This window comes from Rhinoderma darwinii, chromosome 13 (assembly GCF_050947455.1).
Source record: "Rhinoderma darwinii isolate aRhiDar2 chromosome 13, aRhiDar2.hap1, whole genome shotgun sequence".
NCBI classification, from domain to species: Eukaryota; Metazoa; Chordata; class Amphibia; order Anura; family Rhinodermatidae; genus Rhinoderma; species Rhinoderma darwinii.
The window spans coordinates 34,136,657-34,150,358 of record NC_134699.1 but is presented as its reverse complement, the minus strand read 5'-3'; the positions used below and the strand labels follow the sequence as shown (position 1 = coordinate 34,150,358).

General features: G+C 39.1%; 1 protein-coding gene across 4 annotated transcripts in view; it reads right to left on the bottom strand.

Annotated features, from left to right (window-relative positions):
• TOX2 (TOX high mobility group box family member 2) overlaps positions 1-13,702 on the bottom strand; it is a 107,106-nt gene that overhangs the window by 36,621 nt on the left and 56,783 nt on the right. For all 4 annotated transcript variants that reach the window (XM_075847040.1, XM_075847039.1, XM_075847042.1 and 1 more), the window contains one exon: positions 5,480-5,725. In XM_075847040.1, the coding sequence (XP_075703155.1) occupies positions 5,480-5,725 (246 nt within the window). The remainder of the gene's footprint in view (positions 1-5,479; positions 5,726-13,702) is intronic.

Genomic DNA, 13,702 nt, shown 5'->3' with positions numbered 1-13,702 from the left:
AACATTATAATATGATGTTTTAATTATTTGATCATTTTGTATCAAAGAAACACAAAGCCTAGAAACAGAGGCATAACGTGAATCTTCTGGACTTCAATGCAGAATATGCTGTCTTTTAAAGCATCAATGGGGCCAGTTGCAATTGCTACTTCTGCACCACCTATAGCTACGTACACCCGTTCCTAGAAAAGAATGATAAAAGTTAACCATCTACAGGAATTTCTGCATCGTCTGGAACAAACAGTCTTGCAGAATTCTTGCAGAGAACACAGGGGTTAATGATCACTTCCATTTTTTGCTAACTATTGGCTAAGGGGTGGGTTTAGCTAAGGGGTGGAGCTTAGCAGTCCTGTTCTCCTATTTCAGGCAGAGCAATGGGGAAGGGCTACTGCTACAGCTAGTTGCCTAACAGCCAATTACAGGTTCACAAGTTGGAGGGAGGGGCAGCTGGCTGATTTCTTGGGACACAAATGAAAGATTTCTATATATATTTTTCACGGTTTTAATAACAATATGAGACAAAATTGCTATCGGTTGTTTTTTATGACATGACACAAAGTGAAGGGAAGCACTTAGCCTGTTCATTGGGTATTCTAGAAAGGTTTCTAGCAAATGATAAAATGTGTGATATTTTAATAAAATTAGTTTATAAATAAATAATATTACAGAAGGTAACAATTTGAAACATTTCTTTTTGTGGAAATGTACTTTCCAGGTTTGGATACACTAGTAATATTAGGTTTAGAGGGTTGCAGTTGTTGCTGTACTACAGATGTCTCTCTTATATTCTTATGTTCTACCCGGCCTTTGAATTCAATTAAAGCAATGGGAAAAATAATAAACAGGCATTTTCTAAATGGAAACTTGTGATGCAAAGAGGCTAGGGAGAATCATGCAAATTCATAACATGCGATCCGTCCTGCAAAGCTTGATTTGCCAAACATGCCCCATCAGACATTAGGTCCATTCTCTCTTTCAATCACCAATCAGCAGAGAACACTCATACATATGCATCAAAGACAATTACAGTCTCCGACTGAGGACACTGCAGCTCCGCAAAATCAGCCAGAAGAATAAACATTCTCTTCTTTAGTTTATTTTTTTCCCCCCATTTTTGCCTTCCTTTACATTACATTTTGGGTCCTTCAATTGACATAGAACCCTCAGAGAAGATGTTCATGGTTCATCTTAAAGATAGACAATTCACGCAACTTAATAGCTATATAAATAATATTGTCTAAACAAGACAAAAGTCCAATAAGAACAACCTTTTTATGATCTGTTGACCTAGAGCAAGACAAAAACAATAACCTTGTGAGGGACTCCCAGTACTGAATATTTCCTGTTTGCCTTTTCATATAATTATTTCATGACTTACAATAATATTTAAAGGGGTTGCCTGGTTTAGAAAACCCATTTTTAAAGACACTGTTTAGGACCATAATTTATTAGCCAAAATAGAGTTCAATACCAAAGAACATCTCTTACTCTGGAAGACCATGCATGTCAGTGCAATGCATGAACTGCCCTTTTGTTTTAGCGAGGAACTGTGTAATTCTTAATTTCCCCTGTGGAGGCACTGCAGTGTGTAGCGTCCAAGGCCGCGGACCGTCAGGATTGCTCACCCCCCGACGGCCGCAGCCATGAATCTGTGAGCTCTGGCCCGCATCTCCTCCCTAGGAGCACACCAGCGCTCACCTCCGTTCTGTTCTGCTGTGTCCTGTAGGGTGAGCACGCAAGCTCGTGCCCGGCCTTAAAGGGCCAGCGTGCGCACATGAAAATCATCATATATTAGCCCATGATCACCGTGGACTATAAGAAGGGCCCTGCCCCTTTACTCCTTGCCTGAGCTTTGTGTTTACCCGCGTTAGTCTTGCAAATGGTCCCTTAGTGTTATCCTGTTCCCAGTGTTTCCGTACCTGCTACCTGTATCCTGTATCCCATGCTACCTTTGTTCCTGTGCCTTAGAAAGTTGGAGTTGTGCTGTGTCACCGTCCACGTCTGCTGTGTTAGGCTATGTTCACACGGGGTCTTTTGCCGAGTTTTTTGACGCGGAAACCGCGTCGCAAAACTCGGCAGAAACGGCCCCAGAACGCCTCCCATTGATTTCAATGGGAGGCGTCGGCGTCTTTTTCCCGCGAGCAGTAAAACTGCCTCGCGGGAAAAAGAAGCGACATGCCCTATCTTCGGGCGCTTCCGCCTCCGACCTCCCATTGACTTCAATGGGAGGCAGGAGAAAGCGTGTTTTCTGCCCGCGGCGCTCAATGGCCGCGGGCGAAAAACGGCGCGATAATTGCTATTCACACGGAGTATTTTGGGGGAGGAATATCTGCCTCAAAATTCCGTTTGGAGCTTTGAGGCAGATATTCCTCCCCCAAAATACTCCGTGTGAACATAGCCTTACACCATGCCTGGTGTCTGCTGCCATCTGGTAATTTGAGAAGTTTGAGGAGAAAATGGATTTCCTCAAACTTCTCAAATTACCATTTACCACTGGACCCTTTGGATCCGGATCGGAACCCAGGCTGCAGCAATATTTTAAAACACGCTTTCAAGGATGTTGTGCTCCTAGCACAACCAACCAGGTCAGCAGAACTGATCACCTATCTGTGGCTTTTCTACTATATCATTTGATGCACTATGTGCGCTTTGTTGTTTTTTCTCATCTACTGTTTAAGTTCCTATCTGTGCCTAGCCGTTGCTACTGCCTGAACTACTACAGGTACCCTTGTGCTTGGACTATATATACATTGACTTGGTACACTGTTTGGCCAGCTGCTATCCTGCTACGGTGGTACGGCCCAGTGGGTCCACATACCCACAGATCGTTGACCAGGGAAATTGACCAGTTGAGCTTAGTTCCACCACAGATTACAACTGTAAGGGTGACAGCAGCAGGATACCTGTGATCAACCTATTGGACTCGCCTACCAAAAAATAATTTTCCAAAGCAGTCAATATCTTAAACTTTTTGAAAGCTTCTCAGCATGTCAAACCCAATTTAAAGCCTATATGCTACTCAAACATCTCACAATACCAGGGTGGCAGGAACCTGAGATGTTGGGAATTGTTTGGTGGGGTACTAACATTTGATATCTAACGTCCACTAAGGTTACATTCACATGACTGTGAAAAAAAACGCTCGTAAATCTGGTCCATGTGCGTTGCGTTATTGCATCTGTGCTTTGCAAGTGGCATGCGATTTTCACGCACTCTCAAAGCACATTTTTTTAATGGAATTAATGTGCAAATCACGTGTGCATCCGTGTGTTGTTCGTGGTTTCACGCAAAGGACTCTCGCTGCGTGAAAACAGTGGGAAATCAATGGGTCCGTGTGCTGTGCGTGACTTCCATGCACCGCACACGGACAAGTTTTACTCTTGTCTCTTATGAGCCCTGAGGCCCCTAAGGTCGGCCCTGCATATAACTGTTTAAGATATATCTTGCACATGCACAACTTGTAGATGACTTCATTGCTAAATGACTTAGTGTAAGATTAGAATATCAAATATCTACTGTTTAGTAGAAAAATAATATGTATGTGCATGATTATCATTATTATCATCATTATTATAATTATTTTTTCAGCAAAATTTGGTAACATATTCCATTACTTTAAAAAGTGAAATAAAAAAGGAGGATTGTCTTACTTTGTGTAAAAAGTATATTGCATACTAGTACTGTACTTTTGCAAATTTTTAAATGAAAAAGTCCACCAGATGGTGCTAGAAAGATATATTAAAAGTAGGGATAAGCAATGTATAAAAATTCTAGTTCCCGTGGATTCTCTAAAACTTGTCTAACAGCGGCTTATGAACTACCATCTCAATAAATGAGCAAATCTTTAAATATTCTCTTCTCTTAAGATCTCCAAAATCAATTGAATCTCAATTCTACCATCGTGAGGGAGCACTCCAGAAAAAAACTGATAGGTTGTGTTATGCCCAGTGCAGAGCCGGAGAGGGCAGTGCATGGCAAAGGGAATTTTCTTTGGTGTTCTTTGAATTTGTGTCATGCACCTCCCCCTCGGGCTCTGCACTAGGCATAACAGTGGATCAGTTTTGACGGATCACCTATCATACACAATACCATTATTCTTACTTCTATTCCTTCTATAAAAGTTAGTTTTGCAGCCTGTTTACGCTTTTTGAATTGATAATTTCCAACTAGACTTGAAGATACTATTATCTCGTTTTTTGTATAGATCCGATTTTAATAAGAAATTTTTAGTGTTTTTTACTTTTGTATAATGGCCAATTGGTCAACAAGAGTCACAAGTACCATATAAATCCACATAAAGTCCCACCAGAAGAATAAACAAATTTATGGCACTCACCAATCCTCTATAGCCTTTATTCACATATATTCCGGTACAGAGGAATGTTCTGCATTGCCAAACCCACATATATAGGTACATTGACTGTTTTTTTGTTGCACCAAAGCTTTTGAAAGACCAAGTTTATGTTCGTGCTTAAAGAGAATCTGTCTCTCCTGACATGTCTATTTTAGTAAATACTTTTATTCCCCATGAAATAACAATTTTGGAACATATTTTCTTAGGACTCTGCATTGCGCCTTTCCTTTGTTTTCCTCCTAGAAATAGAAGAATAAATTGACAACTGAGTGTTATTATTCCCCTTATCAAAGGGGTGTGGCCCTACAGGCTCACTCTCTCAGCACTGATTGGACATTGTCAGACTGTGTCGGGACACACCCCCAACTGGTAATACCCAGTTATCAATTTATTCATAAATGTCTAGGAGGAATAATTGAGGAACAGCACAATTTAGACTTCTAGGAAAAGTTGTTCCAGAATTTTTATTTAATGAGGAATACAATTATTTACTAAAACAGATGTCAGGAGAGGTGACAGATCCTCTTTAATTTCCATTGGCTGGCAAATCCTGTATTACAGTACAGTGTAATGATAACAGAATGCTAGTTGTAAATTGTAGACCTCATATTTACTTGGTTAAGATCAATTATTTATTTAGTGGCCTTTTAAAACAAGTTCCTCCTCCCTGACTTTTTATTGTGTGAATAGAACAAACAGCCAAACCTTATCATATTGAATAGAGAAGACTTTGTATTGATATGGAAATGATGGGACCTTTATAATTTACTACACCTACTTGTTTTAGTCAAGTGGGTGTAGTAGGGGAAGGAATTACCTACCTTACTTTAAATCAGAAACCCTCTGCAAGGTCAAGAGATTGTTGATCTGCAGAGTGTTAGGCGCGTTCTCCCACCCTTTCACCAACTTAAGCAGGAACTATGAACAAAATGATACAGATTGCATATACCTATAGAGAGTAAATGTATAAGAGCTTCATACCTTCATATCATGAAATGCCTGGTGTAAAATACATCAAATAATTATATTGGAGTATATGTTAGAAGGAAATGAACACTTGCCAAATTCATGTTGGAAACTAAATTTTCCATTCTAGAATTAATAAGAGTAGAATTGTGGACTTACTGTGGGCAGCTGAGACGAAAGGAGATGTCCATCTTGGCTTAGCATGCTGGAGACCATGATTGCAGGTAGGTCCATGTTCTGATAGGAGTAAGCTGGTATCAAGCTGTTTGGAGGGAGGCTGTGACACAGTGAATGATATCCAGGTTCATGGTCAACCAAGTGCATGAGAGAATGATCCGGTAAATTTGGTGGAGTTATGGGAGGGATCTCATAGTCTTCATTGCTTTCATTTTGACCATTATAATTCTGAAATTAAAACAAAATAAGCCATTCTTTAATTAATATCACATCATAAAATGTCTTGAAGTGGTATTCACACCAATGAGATTCATCAGTCTAATTGATATGTTATCATTATCTGATTGGTGGAGCCGGTCCAATCGCTGGGGCCTCCACTGATCCTGGTAACGAAGAGAAAGGGGTTGTGTGAAGTTCCTACACAGCATCTGATCAGGTGTAATGCTGTATGGGGTTGGAGCTAAAGGGACCAATTTGCTTTATAGTCACCTTCATTCTTGGGGAGTGTGGGTGCTCTAGTGGATTATACCCCTACCGATCAGACATTGATGGTATATCTACTTGATATGCCATCAATGTTATTGGTGGGAATACCCTTTTAAAGTCAAGAACCATTTATTTTATTCTTTAATATTAATCTTCATTGATTTAGCATTAACTTATTCCACACCATTGTACAGAGAATGTATTCACATACGTTTAGGTCCCCAGTGGGCATCACCATCTAGTTTATCATATATAAGCAGACATTAGACTATTTTATAAGAAGCCATTTATCCTAAGCATGAAGATGATGGTCTAGTCCAAATAATTATCCAAGTGCAGCAATAAAGCTCAGCTACTCACTACTGCGCTACATTCCTGGCTCCATGGCATATAACAGGGTGGGAATAGACTTTGCATAGTGGAGGAACATCCAGAACCTGGGATAGGCAAAGCTCTCTTCGTGCTCAAGGCCCTAAACGTGAACATTATGGCTGTCGAAATTAAATGGAAATTAATTAAACAAGTGTGTGTTTAAGTATGTGTATAATCCGTATTGTCTAGAACCACAATGTGGGTATCTATGTGTATGTATGTGTATATATATATATATATATATATATATACATACATATATATATATATATATATATATATACACAGTATATATATATATATATAAATTTATTTATTTATTTGTCTCATTATATATGTATGTGTTGTGTGTGTGTATATATATATATATATATCTGTGTATATATACTGTATATATCTCACAGTATTCAGGAAGTGAACAAATGAGAAAATAACATAGTAATGCTGCAAAGTATTGTGGGAAAATTCTGCACATTCATCGTCCATAATAGAAATGCAAATGAGGAGTTATCAGCTCCATGTTGGTGCTGTCAGAGTAACTCAACACTACTAAAGAATGGGGATCTTAATAATGTGCCTATTGTGACAGCTGCACATTCATTCTTGGAGATAATTACCGCCAGGAAAAAACCTGGGATCTGTCCGCTTTCTTGCATTATTAGGTGTAAAAAGAGTCAATGTTTGGGAGAAATTAGATTTTAAGTTGAATGTGTAAAAAGTGAGAGATGTCTTTACATAGTTCTCCCTCACTCTATGAAATCAGTCATCTTGACAGCGGCCTCCGCTGATCCTCCCGTTCTCTCACTCAGCCCATAACACCTGCCAATGTCTCGTTAAATATTGGTTCTTTTTCTTTAAGTATAAAATAATATTTGCCCCCTTTCGCAGGTACCCTCTTACTGCTGCATATTTGCCACACCAATGTCATAGCTAGGCTTTCCTTTATCCATGGCATAGATTAGTTTGCTGCTCCAGTTCTATATCAAAATACCTTGTAGCTTATTTACTCCCAACCCCGACACCCACAAATCTGATGCACATGCCCGGCAACACCTTGCTCCTTAAACTCAAATGGCTTATCCAGGATTAGAAAAAAGGGTCTGAGCATGTCGAAGAGGGGCAAATGGACCCATTCCTAGTCTTTCTACAGGACATGATTAGCATTATGCACAAATACGACTGACCAAAATGAACTTTACCATAGACTTTGTGTAAGTACAATGTTACATGCAGCCATTGTTAGCAGAGCTGATTTTGTCTGTCAAGGGTATGTTCACTTATGAGCACAATTATACATTGATGTTATCTGTATAAAACATGGAGTAACTTTATAAATATATTGCATTACTTGTCTTGTACTAATCTATAGCAACATCTTGTATTATACTCAAGATCTGCATTCACAATTCTGCAAGTTTCTGAGCTGAAATCCCCCAGTATTCCTTGTCAGCTTTATGTCTGCAGAGAGCTTGCTCTGCTTTTTTACATTCTGTTAAGTGTCGTCTTTACATCAGGCACTGTATAATAATCTGGTGTAAGAAACTGACTTTCCTACTAATTCACAGCAGATTAGCTACGCTTTTAGGGGTGTGTCCGACAACAAGATTGTCGACTGTTTCCAATAACAACTAGAATAGCTGTGAATGAAACTCTGGTTACAGTACAGGATTAATACAAGATAAGTAGTTTTATATATTTACAATGTTGCTGAACTTCTTACGTAGATTATATGCATATTGTGATATCAGGACCAGCAGTGCCACATCTGTATCATCACTAGGTGTCTTTTATGCTTATACACATAGATGTTCACAAATATATACAGTATACATAAAGATATATATATATATGTATATATATATATATATATATATATATATATCCTTGCAGATATCCAGGGGCCTGTTTTCAAATGTCTTTCCTTAAATATTCCTTCATAAACATTTTGCGAAAATGACAATTTGTCACCTCTCATGAATACGTGATATTCATCATAAAAAATTTCAATCCAGTCCATCAATTTTTGGACAAAATCCACTAAAAGCAGCCAAAATGATCATGAAGCATGAAAGTGGGATTGCAAACTCTTTGGCTGTCGATGAATTGTGTTTCACAACGGAGTAGGCAAAAAACAAAGCGAGGACCCAGGTATCTGGTGGGCTGAGGTACACACAAAAACAAATCAATATCGCCAAAGGCAAAAAGATTAGCCCTTGTTTCCCAGGTACCTATTGAATGCTTACTAGTATTGTGAGACATAACTTTATTATGAATAACTATACAAATGAAGATTAAAAGCGCAATGTGAACTGAAAAGTCTCCATACAATGTTACTAATAGTACTCTGTAGTCAGTACCGTCTAAGGTCAGAGTCAAACCACCATCTCTGATGGCCGCACTACCTATATGAAAACTATGATTCGCGGCTGCAGTCCGCTTGAGAAGGGACTTAGAATTGTCAGAACACATTGATTTTAAAATTGAAAAAGCCCCCCCCAACATGTTTCACCACTAAAGGAAAATGGGGCTAATGACGGCGAACGCGGCTGAGTCTCCTATTTATGACCTCACTTGTGATGTCATCTGAACTGATGCTACCAATCACGATGATCCTCATAAGAACGGCCCCTAAACTGAAAAATATGCTCATATCAAGTACAGCTAATGCCCAGCCAATGAGGGACTCGCTATCGCTACTGTGGCGAAAATGATTGACAGCAAAATGCTCCAATCCCGCAGCGCTACTACCCGGCCAATCGGGAACTTGCTTTCACTCCTGTGCAATGTAAAGAGATTACGCCGGATAGATAAGTATGAGAAAGAGGTCACTGCGCGTGTCAGTGAACTTAAAACTTGAGGCACGATCGTATTATAAATGTAGCAAAGATATCTATCCCAGGAACACCAAGTAGAGGGAGAGAAAGAAAGTCACTAAGTATCGGTGGACTTGAATGACCAAAGACAGTGGAAAAAACTGATTTAAATCTATTAAGAAAATAAATTGTAATAAGAGATAACAGTAATCCACTGGTGATAAATTCATATCATTATCCATCTCAATGGTAGAATATCGAACAATCCTTAGTAAAGAAATATAAAAAATATTAGTCAATGTACAAGTGGAACTCAACTTGATGGAAAGACTGTCAAGAGTATAAGAAGAGACCATTATATATATCAATGGGCCAACATTTTGCACAATAATAATAACAATATCCACAATAGATTATAATATGTAGATGAAAAGAGGGGAACTTCATATAGAAGTATATGTATAGAAGATTTTTGAGGATCTAAGAATAATCTCAGGGGAATTGAAACACCAGCGATGTATATATATATTTCAAGACAAGATATCAGTAGAGTTTTCATATGTGAACGCGACCACATTAAAAGTGTTTATAAGGTTAAATCAGTGTTAACAATATTTAGAAAGATAAGAATTATTTGAAATTACAAAAGTTGTCTGCAAGGCTCATAGGAAATTCAAGATCCATGGCTATATTTACATTATTATTCACAGGAAGGCCACAAAAGTAAAACCCTCATAAAGAGGCTCTGTCCCCACATTATAAGTGCCCTATCTACTATATAAGGAGATCGGCGCTATAATGTAGGTGACAGCAGTGCTTTTTATTTAAAAAAACGATCTGTTTTCACCACTTTATTAGCGATTTTAGATTTATGCTAATGAGTTGCTTAAAGCCCAATTGGGCGTGTTTTTACTTTAGACCAAGTGGGCATTGTATAGAGGAGTGTATGACGCTAGGTGGAGGAGCCTTAAGAATAATTTTAAAGAACTAGGATACAAGCTGAAGGGAAGGACCTCCAAAGTAGTATTCTCAGGAATACTGCCTGTGCCATGCGCATCACAGGAAAGACAGCGGGAGCTCAGGGAGTTAAATGCATGGCTGAAGTCTTGGTGTAGAGGAGAAGGATTTGGGTTCCTAGAGCACTGGGCTGACTTTTCATTGGGGTACAAACTGTATTCTGCAGATGATTTGCACCTAAATGGAAGGGGGTCCGCTGTGCTGGGGGAGAGAATTCTAGCTGGGGTGGCGGAGTATTTAAACTAGGGCTGAGGAGGGAGGTCAATGTAGAAAAAAAAGGGGTAGCCAGGTTAGAGAGGGGTCAGACTATATTGGTGGGGGGAGAAACAGAATGTGGGGAGAGGACTAGACAACAAGATAAGGAGATCCTTTCGTTACAAAACATCAGTGTAAATAAAAAGGCCCGATTAATGTCAAATCACATTTCTGATAATAAAAGTGAAAAACTGACAGGCAAGTTAAAGTGTATGTTCACAAATGCCAGAAGTCTAGCAAGCAAAATGGGGGAGCTGGAGGCCTTGATACTGGAAGAAAATATAGATATAGTTGGTGTTGCTGAAACATGGCTGGACTCTTCACATGACTGGGCTGTAAATCTACAGGGTTTTACACTTTTTCGGAAAGAAAGGACAAATAGGAAAGGCGGTGGTGTATGTCTGTATGTGAGAAGTGATATGAAGGCGAGTGTGAAAGAGACAATAGTGGGTGAATACTGTGAGGAGGTTGAAACCTTGTGGGTGGAACTAGAAAGGGAGGTAAACACTGAAAAAATTACTTTAGTGTAATCTATAGACCCCCCAATATAACTGAGGAGATGGCAGGTCAGCTATATAAACAGATGGAGCGGGCTGCACAGGCGGGTACTGTAGTGATAATGGGAGATTTTAATTTCCGGGATATTAATTGGTGTCATGGTTCGGCTTCAACTGCAAAGGGGAGACATTTCCTCAACCTGTTGCAGGAAAATTTTATGGGCCAGTTTGTGGAAGACCCGACTAGAGGTGAAGCTCTGTTGGATCTGGTCATTTCTAATAATGCAGATCTTGTTGGGAATGTCAATGTTCGTGAAAACCTCGGTAACAGTGATCATAATATAGTTACATTTTACCTATACTGTAAAAAACAAACGCAGGCTGGGAGGGCAAAAACATTTAATTTTAAGAAAGCCAATTTCCCCAGGATGAGGGCTGCAATTCAGGATATGGACTGGGAAGAACTAATGTCAAATAATGGAACAAATGATAAATGGGAGATTTTCACATCTACTTTGAGTTATTATAGTGCAAAATTTATTCCTATAGGTAACAAGTATAAACGACTCAAATTAAAACCCACATGGCTTACACCTTCTGTGAAAGGGGCAATACACGACAAAAAAAGGGCATTTAAAAAATACAAATCTGAGGGTACAGCTGTAGCCTTTGTAAAATATAAAGAGCTTAATAAAATCTGTAAAAATGTAATAAAATTAGCAAAAATACAAAATGAAAGGCAGGTGGCCAAGGATAGTAAAACAAATCCCAAAAAATTCTTCAAGTATATAAATGCTAAAAAGCCAAGGTCTGAACATGTAGGACCCCTAGATAGTGGTAATGGGGAGTTGATCACAGGGGATCAAGAGAAGGCAGAGTTACTAAATGGGTTCTTTAGCTCTGTATATACAACAGAAGAAAGAGCAGCTGATATAGCCGGTCCCAGTGCTGTTAATATATCAGTTGATATACTGAATTGGATGAATGTAGATATGGTCCAAGCTAAATTAAATAAAATAAATGTGCACAAGGCCCCGGGACCAGATGGGTTACACCCTAGAATTCTTAAAGAGCTTAGTTCAGTTATTTCTGTCCCCCTTTTCATAATATTCAGAGAATCTCTAGTGACTGGTATAGTGCCAAGGGACTGGCGCAGCGCAAATGTGGTGCCTATTTTCAAAAAGGGCTCTAGGTCTTCCCCGGGTAATTATAGACCAGTAAGCTTAACATCCATTGTGGGGAAAATGTTTGAGGGGCTATTGAGGGACTATATACAGGATTATGTGACAATAAATAGCATTATAAGTGACAGCCAGCACGGTTTTACTAAGGACAGAAGTTGTCAAACCAACCTGATCTGTTTTTATGAAGAGGTGAGCAGAAGTCTAGACAGAGGGGCCGCTGTGGATGTAGTGTTTTTGGACTTTGCAAAGGCATTTGACACTGTCCCCCATAGACGCCTAATGGGTAAATTAAGGACTATAGGTTTAGAAAATATAGTTTGTAATTGGATTGAGAATTGGCTCAAGGACCGTATCCAGAGGGTTGTGGTCAATGATTCCTACTCTGAATGGTCCCCAGTTATAAGTGGTGTACCCCAGGGTTCAGTGCTGGGACCACTATTATTCAACTTATTTATTAATGAGATAGAGGATGGGATTAATAGCACTATTTCTATTTTTGCAGATGACACCAAGCTATGTAATATAGTTCAGTCTATGGAAGATGTTCATGAATTGCAGGCAGATTTAAACAAACTAAGTGTTTGGGCGTCCACTTGGCAGATTAAGTTTAATGTAGATAAATGTAAAGTTATGCATCTGGGTACCAACAACCTGCATGCATCATATGTCCTAGGGGGAGCTACACTGGCGGATTCACTTGTTGAGAAGGATCTGGGTGTACTTGTAAATCACAAACTCAATAACAGCATGCAGTGTCAATCAGCTGCTTCAAAGGCCAGCAGGATATTGTTGTGTATTAAAAGAGGCATGGACTCACGGGACAGGGATGTAATATTACCACTTTACAAAGCATTAGTGAGGCCTCATCTAGAATATGCAGTTCAGTTCTGGGCTCCAGTTCATAGAAAGGATGCCCTGGAGTTGGAAAAAATACAAAGAAGAGCAACGAAGCTAATTAGGGGCATGGAGAATTTAAGTTATGAGGAAAGATTGAAAGAATTAAACCTATTTAGCCTTGAAAAAAGACGACTAAGGGGGACATGATTAACTTATATAAATATATTAATGGCACATACAAAAAATATGGTGAAATCCTGTTCCTTGTAAAACCCCCCCAAAAAACAAGGGGGCACTCCCTCCGTCTGGAGAAAAAAAGGTTCAAGCTGCAGAGGCGACAAGGCTTCTTTACCGTGAGAACTGTGAATCTATGGAATAGTCACCGCAGGAGCTGTCACAGCAGGGACAGTAGGTGGCTTTAAAAAAGGGTTAGATAATTTCCTAGAACAAAAAAATATTAGCTCCTATGTGTAGAAATTTTTCCTTCCCTTTTCCCGTCCCTTGGTTGAACTTGATGGACATGTGTCTTTTTTCAGCCGTACTAACTATGTAACTATGTAACTATATGTAACTATATTACAATCTACTTTCCTAATAGATTTAAATCAGTTTTTTCCACTGTCTTTGGTCATTCAAGTCCACCGATACTTACAGTGACTTTCTTTCTCTCCCTCTACTTGGTGTTCCTGCGATAGATATCTTTGCTACATTTATAATACGATCGTGCCTCAAGTTTTAAGTTCA